The 12,830-nt window shown below is 41.0% G+C and overlaps 1 protein-coding gene across 1 annotated transcript in view; it reads left to right on the top strand.

Annotated features, from left to right (window-relative positions):
- Positions 1–654: 654 nt before the first annotated feature.
- INO80C (INO80 complex subunit C) overlaps positions 655–12,830 on the top strand; it is a 31,694-nt gene continuing 19,518 nt past the window's right edge. The window contains exon 1 of the mRNA XM_074899426.1: positions 655–889. Coding sequence (XP_074755527.1) covers positions 755–889 — 135 coding nt within the window. The 5' untranslated portion in view covers positions 655–754. The remainder of the gene's footprint in view (positions 890–12,830) is intronic.

The following is a 12,830-nucleotide window of genomic DNA, read 5'->3' as shown; positions in this document are numbered from 1 at the left end:
ATTTTGCATAAACTTTACCTCACTTTGGGCAGGCTTAATACAGCAATTGCCTGCAAATGCAGTGCTGTACTGTGTTCACATCGTGCGTGATCTAGGTCCCTCATCACCCAAACAGCTTTTTATTTTACACTTCCCAAATGACTTCTTACTGCAAGACTCAAAAGCCTCTGTGATATAGAGGACTCGGGTGACAGGGCCCTTCCCAGCCTTACGCACTTACACGGATGTTATCAAACCCAAAGCCTGCCACATCTTGTCACCTCCCACGGCCACAGGCGCCAGGCCGAGCCCGGGCCCGCGCAAACAGGCGAGGCGAGGCGAGCTTCCCCGGGCCGGCTCTGCCGCCACAGCCAGACCTCCAGAAGGGACCCAGGCTACCGCAGACCCGGCAGGGAGGAACCAGTGAGCACGCAGGCTGCTTCCTACGAGTTTCACCCCAGCTGCTAAGGCAGCTGGTGCGCACGCCCACGGTGCAAACCCTCACGAGTGGGGCACGAACCGCCGTGACGGCCCCGCCGGCACAGCCCGGTGGCGGAGGGCCGGCTCTCGCAGCTCCGCGGCTCTGCGCATGCCCGCCCGCAGCGCCGCAGCGCCGCTGCCCCGCCGGCCGGCGCACTGCGCCTGCGCCGCGCTGCCCTGGTGCCCGGCCCGGGGTGTGGGGGGGGGGAAGCGCGCTCTCTCTTTCCCTCTCCCGGTTCCGCCCCGCCCCCCCATCGCCGACGTGCTCGGCCCGGGCGCGAAGGGGCTGGGAGAAATGGCGAGTCTGATCCCCGCGGCGGCCTCTTCTCCCGCCGGCGGCCCGTCTCGTAGCAAGAAGCGCCCGGCGAGCCCGGGCACCGGCAGCGGCCCCACTAAGAAAAAGAAAGCGACGGCGCCGGGCGGCTCGCAGGTACTGGGCGCGGGGCGGCCAGCGCGCATGCGCGGCGGGACCGCCTCCTCCTATGGCGCGTGCTTGCGGGAGGCGAGCGAGGGGTGCGCGTGCGCGACGCGGTGCCCGCGAACGGGTCGGTGTGGCCGTTACGTCCCCCCCGCGGTGTGTCGTGTCCCCCGAAGGGGACTGCTGTCCCTCCCGGTACCCCCGGCCGCTCCGCGGCCTTCCGCCGGGCCTCCCACGGACCCCCTGCCTCCTGCTCGCCAGTCCCGCCCGTCCCGCCTGCGGCCGGGCTGGGAGCGGCCGAGCCGCAGGGAAGGGCTAGCCTGGCCGCCGGGGGCCTGCTGCTGAGCCGGGGGGTTGCGGTGGCCCTCGGGTTGGCCGTTTCCTTCCAGGCGTTTGGACGCCGAGTTTCAGGCCTCTTCTTTCATCCCCCTGTAACACGGAGGTTCTGCCCCCCCCCCCCCCGCCCCGTATGTACAGCTAAGCCGGCAGTACAGTTGTCAATGCCGTCTTCATTCGGGTGTGAAAACTAAGGTAAAACTTCACTGAGATTCGGTTACAGGCTGTTGTATGTGTTGGCACTTTCTGATCAAACCGTCTTGCAGTTGTTCATTTTTTCCCATGGCTTGCCTTCAGTAGCTTCCTTTGTACCTGACATTATGCCATACCTGAGCTCTCAGTGTGCACCTACATGCACAAACCTGATTGTGCGTGATGACGATTATAATTTGAGGTAGTTGATCTGTCGTCGAGGAGGGACTAGCACTTGAACGAGTAGAGTTTAACAGCTGCTGGTTCTGTTGTGTGCAGCTCAAATACAATTTTGTTTTACAGCCTCTTGGTTGAGCTAAGTGGACCTGAGCTAAATGTGAAATGAAGATGTAACCTCAGAGCCTGAGTTTTGGGGAACAGGATTGGAGGAGGGAGAGGGGCTATTAATGCGAGTTTTTCCTAACTTTCTACTCCCATTCACAGTGCGTAGTGCAGCCCCTATTTCTGCACTATGTGACACCACCGTGCAGCTGCACAGACGCATCCTCCTGCCCCCCTGATCATGAGGTAGCATCTAATGCTCCAAAACTAAGCCCCGGAAGAGGTTCAGAATCAGTGTGTAGGTGACATCTCTATAGACTTTAGATGCAGTATGTCTTGGATTACTTCTTTTAGAAAGATTTTGGTAGCTGAAGTGATCAAAAAAGAGTTGGAAAAAAATAGTTCCTCCCCAATGATTCTTCTCAGTAGTATTTAATGAACTATCACAGTTCTGTAGCTACAAAGTACGCCCTACTGCTAGTTAGGTTGCTTATTTTCAGAAGAGCTATCAGATTGGAGGAACGTTTCTGCATTTCTAATCAGATCTTGTCTCCAGACAATTAAAAGCCATTGTGCACACACCAGAGCACAGACACAAACCTTTCCTCATTCGGAATGATGCTCTTGTAACCCTGTGGCAGTCACATAGTTGCTTTTCCTTTTCTGGTGGGCTTATCCTTAAGAGAGGGAGTATGAACCATAGTGCTTAATGTAGCTAATAAACTGCACTGCAACTGTGAAAAATTACTGCCTGGCACGATCACATTTGACAACTTTTTCAAGGTCTGCTACAGGTAACAGTCTGGATTTCCCAGGAGGGGACTGCTCTGTGCATGTGTGCCTGTGTGTGTATGTGTATGCAGATATAAAACATTGTATACTTGTATATAATTTAAATGTGTATAAAGTATTTTATATTTAAAAAAAAAAATCCCCAAACCCTTCAGCTTCTAAAACTATTTTCTGAAGTTCACACCAAACTTAAATTTGTGGACAGCTTCCAGTATTACAAGACCATCCATGATTTCTTACTCAAACTGAGTTTTGATAGTCTGTGATAAACAGTTTTCGCAATTCTTCTCATAAGTGATTTCAGTGGAGGAAGAAGTAATTTCTCAACATTATGTCCAAGTCAGCATACGCGTTCACTGATTTCAGCAGTGCAGATCAATTCCATGAGGAAAAGCAAAAAACCCCAAGTCTCAGAAAACATGTAACCTCAGGAATGGGACAAGAAACAGCTCGTTGATCTTCTAGCAATCACATTCAATGTTGCTGACTAGCTCTGGAGCCAGCCAGTTCAAACAGAAATGAAATGGGGGGGTTTGCATTTTTGGAGTTAGAAACGTCGATCATTGGGCACTTTCTTCTACAGTACTTCATTTAATCTTAATCTCTGGAAGTCCTTATAATGGCCTTAGTTAATTGCTGAGTAATGTACTTTTTCTGGATAAGGAAACCTGTGACATAGTGAAATACTCTAGTCTGCTGAGCTCTTCAGAATATAGCCAGTCAACGAGCACTTAACGCTCTATTTTATAACTTAACCAGTCTTTAAGTGGCTCAGCCAATCAGGGACTAGGTCATCCATGAATTTTAAATACTTTTTCTGAATATATTATATATCAAGTATCCAGTCATTGTGGGATTTTTATTTTAGTTTAATTTTTTAACTCCAAACAAGTAACATTCATGTGGCAGTCTGACAGGTACACACCTTTAAATACACACCGCTTTCAGCACAGGTTTGGAGGTAGCACTTGTTACTCCTCTGACTGCTCACTTTCCTAATTAACCCCTCTGATATTTTTAACAGCCTTTTACAGCCTGTTTTCAGCCTTTAAGAAGACAAATATATAGTGCACTAAATCATTCCTATTTTAAGTAAACTGACGTTGTGAAATAAATAGAGAAATAGTGAATTAATTCCTACGTTAACTAGCAAACTATGGGTAAGAGGATCCCTATTGAGAGGTTTGTAACTACTTGGAGGGGTCAGTTTAGGATCTGGGTACTCCCCATTATATTAACCGGTAACTTCTGCCAAGAACCTTGTGCCTGGCCCACATGAAAATACACCTCTCATTGTGCCAACTGTGAACTTATCCACATCTGTGATTCTGTCACCGTGAAATTAAACAAAAAGGGGTTTTTGTAAATTCCACAAATCGTATGGTTTGTTTTTCTTTCACGTTCTTTACGTCACAAGTAGCTATTGCAGTGCTCGCACGGACAGACACCCTGGTCTGGTAAAACTAGATTAAAAAAATGCGATTTATTTTTTTAGATAACAGTTTTGTTGAAGTATAGCAATGTAATCAATTAGTTTCAATAACTGCGTGTATCCTGCAAGAGGGCACAATTATCACACAGCATACAGATTTTTATAAACCCAACTTTGATTATGTTTCTCCAACATATGAATTGGTACTTTCTCTAAGATACACTTTAGGAACATTACCAAAAAACATTCTTCATCATTTGTATGAGTTACTGACCCAAAGGTATTGAGTCATGTTTGTTTTGGAAGCACGTTGCACATAGGGCTTGTCAGTCATGTCTACAGAAGGAGACATGTGCTTATTGGATATAATGCCTGTATTTACCAAATGAGAAATTAAAAGCAAGTTTACAGGAAAGCACGATTGCAAATTGATTACATCACTTTCATTTGCATTACACAATTATTCCTCCCATGCAGTTGTGCCACTGAAAAATACCTCAGTTTTTGCTTCAGCAGAAGATTTTTAACGTTTAGGATTACTGTGTATATTAAATTATAACTTTCATGTAACAAAACCAGTGCAGTTTAGTGGTTTACATAGCACCGTTCAGTGAGGTGTCCTCGCGCTGTGGTTCCCAATAGCAGCTGTGCTGGTTCAGCTCCATCATGGGCTCTTGTGCAGACTTGTCTCCAGGTCTTCCATATTTTTAATTACTATCACTTAACCTGGGATAGAATCTTTGACACTGATCTGAAAATGCCACCAATTCCTCTACCTTAATGTTCATGCCATTATTTTTACACATTATACAGCAACAGGAAGCTTTTAAAAGAGTATATTCTACACCAGGATGTAATTGATGAAACGTAATGCTTGCCCATGACAGCTAGCAAGCTTTAAAGATAAAATTTGCAGAGAATGATTTGGGGGAGGGGGGGAAAAATCTCTGAATTTGTCAGAGGTCAATTAAAGAGAGAAAATATGCTAAATATTATGGTAAGTGTATATTTGCTTACATTACTTGTGAAACAACTTCAGACTTAGGTGATGAAGTAAATGCCTCACTTTGAGAATGACATCAGTCTTGATACCATTCAGAAAACTTCCTCTTCTGCAATGGTATTTAAGAGTCAAATTATTAAATATATTGATTTTATCTTTATTTGTGAATACTGCAGCAGTACTACTTGCAACCTTCATTTTATATAATTTGCTCTCATGTATACTTTACACTTTCTGTATTTCTTGTTCTGTGCTTATAAACAGAAGGTATACAACAATATTAGAAAATGGAGTGGTTTAAAGTTATCGTCCTCTTAAATAAGCTCCTCTCATGAATAACATGAATATAAAAGGAATGACTGATAGGTTTAGAACTCCCATTTTTATTTTAAATATAACTGAACGTTTTATATCATAAACTGACGATCATCAGATTAGAGTTCTGATAGACAGCTGTCAGTTCAATAAGAAGACTTAAATATATACATATTAACATGGTTACTATTATATACTCAGAAGCTGTCCACTAAAGACAGAGAGCTTACCCTAGTACATAAATGGCATGGAACTGGACTCTAAACCATCAGTAAATTTAATAAATTTTCCTGTTATGCTATTTTACCAAGCCCATTACTGTAAGTAGGAAACCATCAAATCAATTTTAAAGTAACTTTGTTTTAAAGAGTCCATTTGATCTGACTGTAATTTCCTGAAAAATGAGGTTAGGGAGAATGAGTTTAACTACAGAATCAGTGAGTACCACTACAACTAGTGAGCTGAACTGCTGCTCTCACCATGTTCTGGGAGAAGTACCTCCTCTAGTGCATCACAGTATAATAATTTTCTGATCTGAAATTAAAAATTGCCTACTTACAAATTCAGACCTTGTTTACTCCAATCAGTATAACACTAAATTTATTCTAATTATTTTAATGCTATTCCATGTAAGACTTTCTATAACAGCAGAGCATTATTTTTCTTTGTAGTTGGAAATGTAATAAACAAGTTGTGTTTCTCATCAGTCCACCTGCCCTGAAAGAGACAGCAGGACCCTTATACAGCATGATAGTAGGGAGATGTAAGTACATATGTATTTGCCAGTTTATTAAAAAACCATCACATCATTATGCTCTAGACTACACTTTTTTTTTTTTTTTTTTTAAATTTCTCAACCCTTAAGGTTATGACAGTAACTGAAAATACATGGTTAAATGAAGCAGTGCCAATCTGAATCTACTGCTTGCCTGGAACAGTATCTTTAAAAGATATAATGTGCTCTCAGGGGTTGTTAACTTAAATCAGACCTAATTAAATTGAAATGACACTTCCATTGGATAAAGTATAGATATCATGATACGGTGCAGTCAGTTGCTAGTTACTGATAAGAACTGCTGAGGTGAGCTCTTCCAGTTCAGCCACTTGTGCACTTATTCATAACCCTACCCAAGAGTTTTGGTTCTTATAAAACTAGCAGCCAGTTTAAAACAAATTGCCATGTCTTAACAAGAGTTTTAGCAGGTAGTGTTCGAATTGCTGTCCCACAGATAGGTAACGTAGTCCGGCATCACACAGCATGTCACCAGACCACAGAGCACTGAAAATCCCCCAAACTTGCAGTTCTTTATATAGAGCACTCAGAGGGTCACGCTTACATCTCCTAATCCTTTCAGACATGGTACTTTCTGCAACAAATCAGACTGTGAACAGCTGAAATATTAAGCATCTCTTCTTCCATGGGGTTTTTGTACTGTTCCAAAAAAAGGGCTTATTTTCAGGCAGTCCACTAATGAGAGCTAGGATTATCCTGAGGTATGAGTTTTTGTCACTTGCACATTTGAAGTCAAATCTGTTAAAGAACCAGAATCCCCTCCATCCCTGATGGAGAAAAATTATAATTAAAAGACAAGTAGCAGATTATGTAGGGAAATCTGGCAAAAGTTATGTGTGTTTTAAGTTTAGCTTTATTAAAAAAAAGGGAATGGCTTTTATAGAGCAATCTAGATTAAAAGGGAAACTGTAAAAACTGAGAGTTAAGAATTTACTTTGCTTGACATTTATCACATATTGAAGGCTGTAGATGATCTGTAATCATAAAAGTATGTGAATTTCCAAACCAGACTATGCCAGTCTCAGAGAATTACCAACCCCCCAACCAAATGTGATTAGATTTTAGATTTAGAGTAAACACAGATGTGTTATGTTGTCAAAAGGCAAAAGCATATGTGTATTGACTTTTACTATGGGTGTCAGTATGCTGGTGTCATGGTTTTTTTACCCTTCTCCCTTATCCTAGTAGAGAATTTCTATTTTTCCTTTAGCTAACAGAAAATGGAGAGTCTTACTATGATCACACTTAATTTCAGGATTCATAATAAACATGCAAGAAATTTAGGAGAGATAATAAAGATGGTTCTCTGCTTCTTTCATAAAGTGATAAAATAGGACAGGTTATTTTTTCAAAGACAAAGAGCAATCTAAAAACTGCACATACATACTTTAGTGTGACATTTTGTCTGAGAGGTAGTGCTCCTAAAAAGAAATCTCAGAATCTAGTTAGTGCATTAAAAGTTTCAGATTAACAAAAGAAAACTTGGAATAATTTAATTGTCTAGATATTCCAGATTTGAAGAGATTTCAGACTGTTTCTCACATTTTTGTAAAGTGTAAGGCTTGTGTTAGGTAATAACTTCAGTTCTTGCTTTAGCAAGGCATTAGCAGTTATATAAAAGTATTAAATTTTGATTAGAATGGCTAATAGAAATATTCATTTGGTAGCTTGTGTGGATTTTGAACACATTTTTTAAGCCTTGCAAGAAAACAGAACAGAGACATTGACAATTTTTTAGACCTGCATAAAGCCATAAAAGTTGTGATACTGTGTTGTGAAATACACCTGGCCCTCAACAGCAGAATTCATATCCATGAACAGCATGTCTTGTCTCACTGCAAAGCACACCTGCGACTTCAAGAGGCTCAATTAGGCAATCTATTAGCTTCTCATGAGGAAAAAGGAATGAGTCCCAGTCTCCTCCTATCTTCTTCACTCCTACCCACCCCCACAAGTCTCAGCTGCATGCTCCTGCTGCCTGCATCAATACTCACTAGACCTGCTCAGCCACTGATAGAGGTCATCAGCCAGAAGACTAATTTACCAAACCTTCTCCCTCTCCCAGGAAGCTCCCTTGTCTCCTGCTGTGCGGGTGAACGGGACTGAAATACAGGGAGATCTAACAGGTATTGGAGGTAGTACGAGGAAGAAACAGGACCATGTGGCAAGGAAAATCACTCTTCCACTACAAGCGAGCTATTTCATGAGTTTCGATACTCTTTAACTGTAGATTTCATTAATTTACTGTAACAAACTAAATGAAAACTGGAGCAGTTCAAGATCTGATTCATTAGTAGATTCGGTGTCCCTGCCTGTGGGAAGACCTGGAAAGAAACAGCTTCAGCTGTCATACTGCTTGTCTGTCAGTGTCTAAGTACCTTAACTGATTCTGTGAACTCCAGCAAGCTCTGTGAGATGCCACCAAAATACGCTAGCAGGAAATACTGTGGACTAGTCCTAGTTCTACTTCTCCCTGAAGATTTAGGCAACTTTTTTTACTTGGAATTCAAAACCATGAATGTCTGCCTTTCTGAAAGCAGATATTAAAAACTTTTCTTTCAAAAGTAGAACAGAAGTCACACTTACGGCACTGATAGTTGCTTTTTATATCATGTGTCCTTGCAAGTGCTTGCTGTGTCCTCCACTTGAAGTTAGTCCTGTTCCTGCCACTGCCTGAGGGGATTCAAACCCTCTGTTTCCCCGCACCCTAACCACCATGCTGGAAGCCAGTCTAGTGTGGTGGGAGGGGAGCGTGGAAATGTTTTCTTCTCTACAGCTGAGGATGGAGGCTCTCTATTCATTCTATTCTATTCTCCATAGCCTGCTACTGAACACATTTGTCAGAACAGTCTGCTTATGTCTTTCAGGTATTTTTTTTCTGTTACATGTTTTGTCTAATGATACTTTCAATGCAAAATACACAGTTGTGCAAACAGGGATCAGAAATCTTTTCCTGCCAAAACCCCTGCCAAAAAGTCATGCCATCTAATAACGTGTTTATGTTGTAATAAAAATGCATCACTTAATTCAAGAAACAAATTTGAAATGGATAGAAGGAAACTATTTTGTGAGTAATATGTAATTAAAATGTAGCAGAGTCCATCATTTTGGGAGGGGTGAATATAGTTACATGGTTTATAATCATCCTGCCCCAGGATGTAAGTGCTGTCTGACTCAGGAAGAAAAATTGTTCTCGCTGATTATAAGACCTTGCTGTGGGTAAGCAGCATTTTGAGGAATTAAAAGAAAATTCCTTCTGTAAAGCATTGCAGGCCCTTGCTAGGATTTACTGCATGGAGACTTCTGGTATCATATCTGTCCTCTTATCATTTATTAAACAGAGAAAAATGATTTAATGTATATCATATGTCCTTAATTTTCATTAAATAGACAAAATACCTCATTTCCTTGTGCTTCAGTGCACAACCTGCCTGATATGTGACTTACATAAAATCTGACATGATTTAAAAAGATACTTCATTTTGCAAACATCTACAGGCCTAGAGGTGAAACCTTCTAAAGAGTTTTAAGCAAGTTAGGTATTTTACTTTTCTGCCCTTACAGTGTTGGCATGCTTGTAGCACCACTTACCCTTGTGTTCGTAAGGATGCAGTGTGCCTATCACAAACAGCCTTATTTACTGCTTCCTTAGATTTATGTGTTTCTGAGTTAGTGAAAGAACGAGAAAGACAGAAAAAGCTGAGATGCCTATGATAATTTCTGCATAATAGACAAGGTTTTATGGTACGATAGTGTCATTTAAATGGTACAGCTGTAAAAATCAAGTAAGTTTTCAAGCATATTTTTTCATATCTGAAAATCTAGCAGCAACTTCCCAAGCTAAATACAGAACAACTGCTTAGAGTTCGGTTAGGTATGTATCAAGTAGACCATCTCTGAAGAAAAGGTTGGTGGCATCCCAGGAGTACAGGGGATGTTAATCAGGGAAGGGAGAGAGTATTATGAAAATACTTACCATCTAGGAGAAAGGAGAGAGTTAAAAACCAGTAGGAAACTGCTTGAAAGCTATCTGCCTTAAAAAGTCATTCTGTTGAGTCAGTGGTGTATTGGTATGCAGTCCATCCCGAAGCTTGTCTTAATTTTCCAGATAAACAGGTACATTTAATAAAAGATGACCCCTCTGCCCTGAAACTTTGTTACATTTATGCCCTGAAACCATCAGGACTACAGCAAAATACTGCTGAAATGGAACATGCAGAAATTAGGGCAGTAATTAATGTGAGTTATATGACTGCTCATGACCAAGAGAGCTTTTTGTTAATAAACCCAGTATTTTCTATTTTATACGATATTGATTTCTAACTAGAGAGATGGAAAGTTCCCCAGAGAGCTGTCGAACCTCTGTCCTTGGTGTTCAACACCACTGGGATAAAGCCCTAAGCAGTCTGGTCCAAGATCAGTTTTGACCTGCTTTGCACAGGAGGTGGGCTGCTGACCTCCCAAGACCCCTTCTGGCCTCAGTGATTCAGTCACCGTGTCTCTTTTCATACAACTGATTTATGTGATTAAGATGGGTGTGTCCTCACCCTAGACAAGTGGTTGTACACTCCTTCCATAGGCAGGTCAGGGAACCTCTGTTGGGTACTTTTCCCCATAGTGTATTTATGAAGCCCAAACCTCAATGACTGTATTGAGACAGTATTGATTCTCCCTACACTGTAATAATGGTTATGTTTTAGTAGAACTGCTTTTCCCTGGGAGGAACAGCACAACGTTCTTACAGCAAAATTAACTCTTAAAATCAACAAACTGGAATAGGAGAAGGCCATTTTTCCTTGGGATGTGCACAATGTGTTCAGGGTCCTCAAACCAAAGTAGTTAGCTGAAAGTTCTTATGCCTTAAGTTGCTTATCTTTGTTTACGTAGTCTAGAACTAGCAATGCTAGTTTGAGTTTCACGTTAATGACCTTAAATTTTCTCAAGTCAGAAATTTCATGTTCTCCTTAATTTTTGTTAAACCTATTTGTGGCAGCCACAGAATTGCCCTTTTTATCCTCCTTCTTTCCATCTGTCCAAAAGGTACTTTTTAATTTGGTAAATAATTCACTGTGGGAAGCCTCTTAAAATAACCTGTTAAATCCATCACAGAATATTAAATACTATGTTTCCTTCTCACCTACAATCGTGGATGTGGTACCAGAACTTCATTAATTCTAATGTAGGGGATGAGTCAAGTCTTTAATAGTTCTGTTCTGTTTCAAGTCCAGCAAAAAGACAGTTGGGATACAAGTTCGTATGCAAAACACTGAACTGTCTGGCGCTTTTCAGATGTGCTGCAGTTCCTCAGCTTCAATATATAGTATCAGGGTGAAGTGTATGGCCACAGAACTTACTATAGTTGAGTAAACAGCCACCTACTTGTACGAATTTTTCTGCAGAAATATTTCAGAAATTTCTCTTGAAATTAGCATTACTATACAACTCTCCTCCCTTTTCCTCCTGAGCAGCCTCAAAGTAGTCTACAGTAGATACTTGTATTACCTTATTTCATCTAAATTAGAATTTGCCCTATGTTTATTTTGGTTCAGTCATCAGGTTTTTTTCAGTATCCAGTTAAATGTAGGTATCCATAGGATAATGCACCTACAATTTTGCTGAGTACAGGAGACCTGGTGTGCTATTCAAAGCAGGAATGGTTGGTATTGAGTTTGCTAGATGAAGGGAATTAGATGTAGTATTCAGGGCATGTACAGACAGATTTTTCTGTCCCATGATATGAGACAAACAATAAAGATGACATTTCTAGTCTGAAGGTTTTTAAAAACTAAAATATAGTTTCTTTTCTTGTCCTCTTTTAAAGACCTTTGGCGCACCTGATACAATTACTGCTCTCTGATATATTATGCCTTTGATAACTTTTTGAAGGTTTGTAGAAAGAATGTTTTTATTCTCGGTTGCTTTAGAAGTGGAATGTTCCATGCGTCGGTGTACCTAACATTTGTCTTTCTGACAGTGTGTTTGGATATGACAGTCTTAAGTACCTGTACACAAATGGAAAAACCTCCTGAGTAACTTTAGACTGCAGCACTAAGGCTTTGCAGTATGACTGCTGGTATTTACTAATGCATCACAGCAGCAGTAGGTGTAGTTAGCAGAAACATAATAGAAATAGAATTTTTATCTACTTAAAGTGACAACTGAGACAGATAGAAGGAAGTGCTAAAATGTACAAAAAAATAGGGAAAATGCAAAAGTAAAGTTTTGTTTTCTTTATTGGTTTACCATTTAGTCCATAACATCTGAAAGTAAAATTTGCCTATTCTAATTCAGGTCTATTTTTCCTAAGAAAAATAAATAGAATAGGACCTCTGGAAGAAAGATAACACCCCGTCTTTACTTGAAACTGATTAATTGCCTTTCCTTGAAGAAATGTTTTGGTTTTGTTTGTTACTCAAATGTTTTTTCCTGTCAAAATGGATAATGTTTTACCGAATAAACTAGAATCAGAAAACTGAGTCTTTTTTGCAGAATGGAATTGCTTTCCCATCAGCCATAGGAGCTGATATCTTTTTGCTTTCCTTGTCCCTGGTTCAATCACATGCAGATGAATGGACTTGGATCCTTCTCCTACCTTGGCTGAAGCCTGTTATTCGACAGAGGGATTTTGATATGCTCCCTGAGCAGCATTACAATGTTAACAGCACTTGAGCACATTGTAAGCCTCCAGTCTTTTCTCCAGAAATACTTTGACCTTAACTCTTCTATATCAAATGAGGTATTGTAAACTTTAAGAAGCCGTTTAGCTGAAGTCCTTGACTGAACTGAATTTTTCTGATAGCGAAAGGAA

Source organism: Athene noctua, chromosome 2, assembly GCF_965140245.1.
Source record: "Athene noctua chromosome 2, bAthNoc1.hap1.1, whole genome shotgun sequence".
NCBI lineage: Eukaryota > Metazoa > Chordata > Aves > Strigiformes > Strigidae > Athene > Athene noctua.
This window is presented reverse-complemented; position numbering and strand designations above follow the sequence as displayed.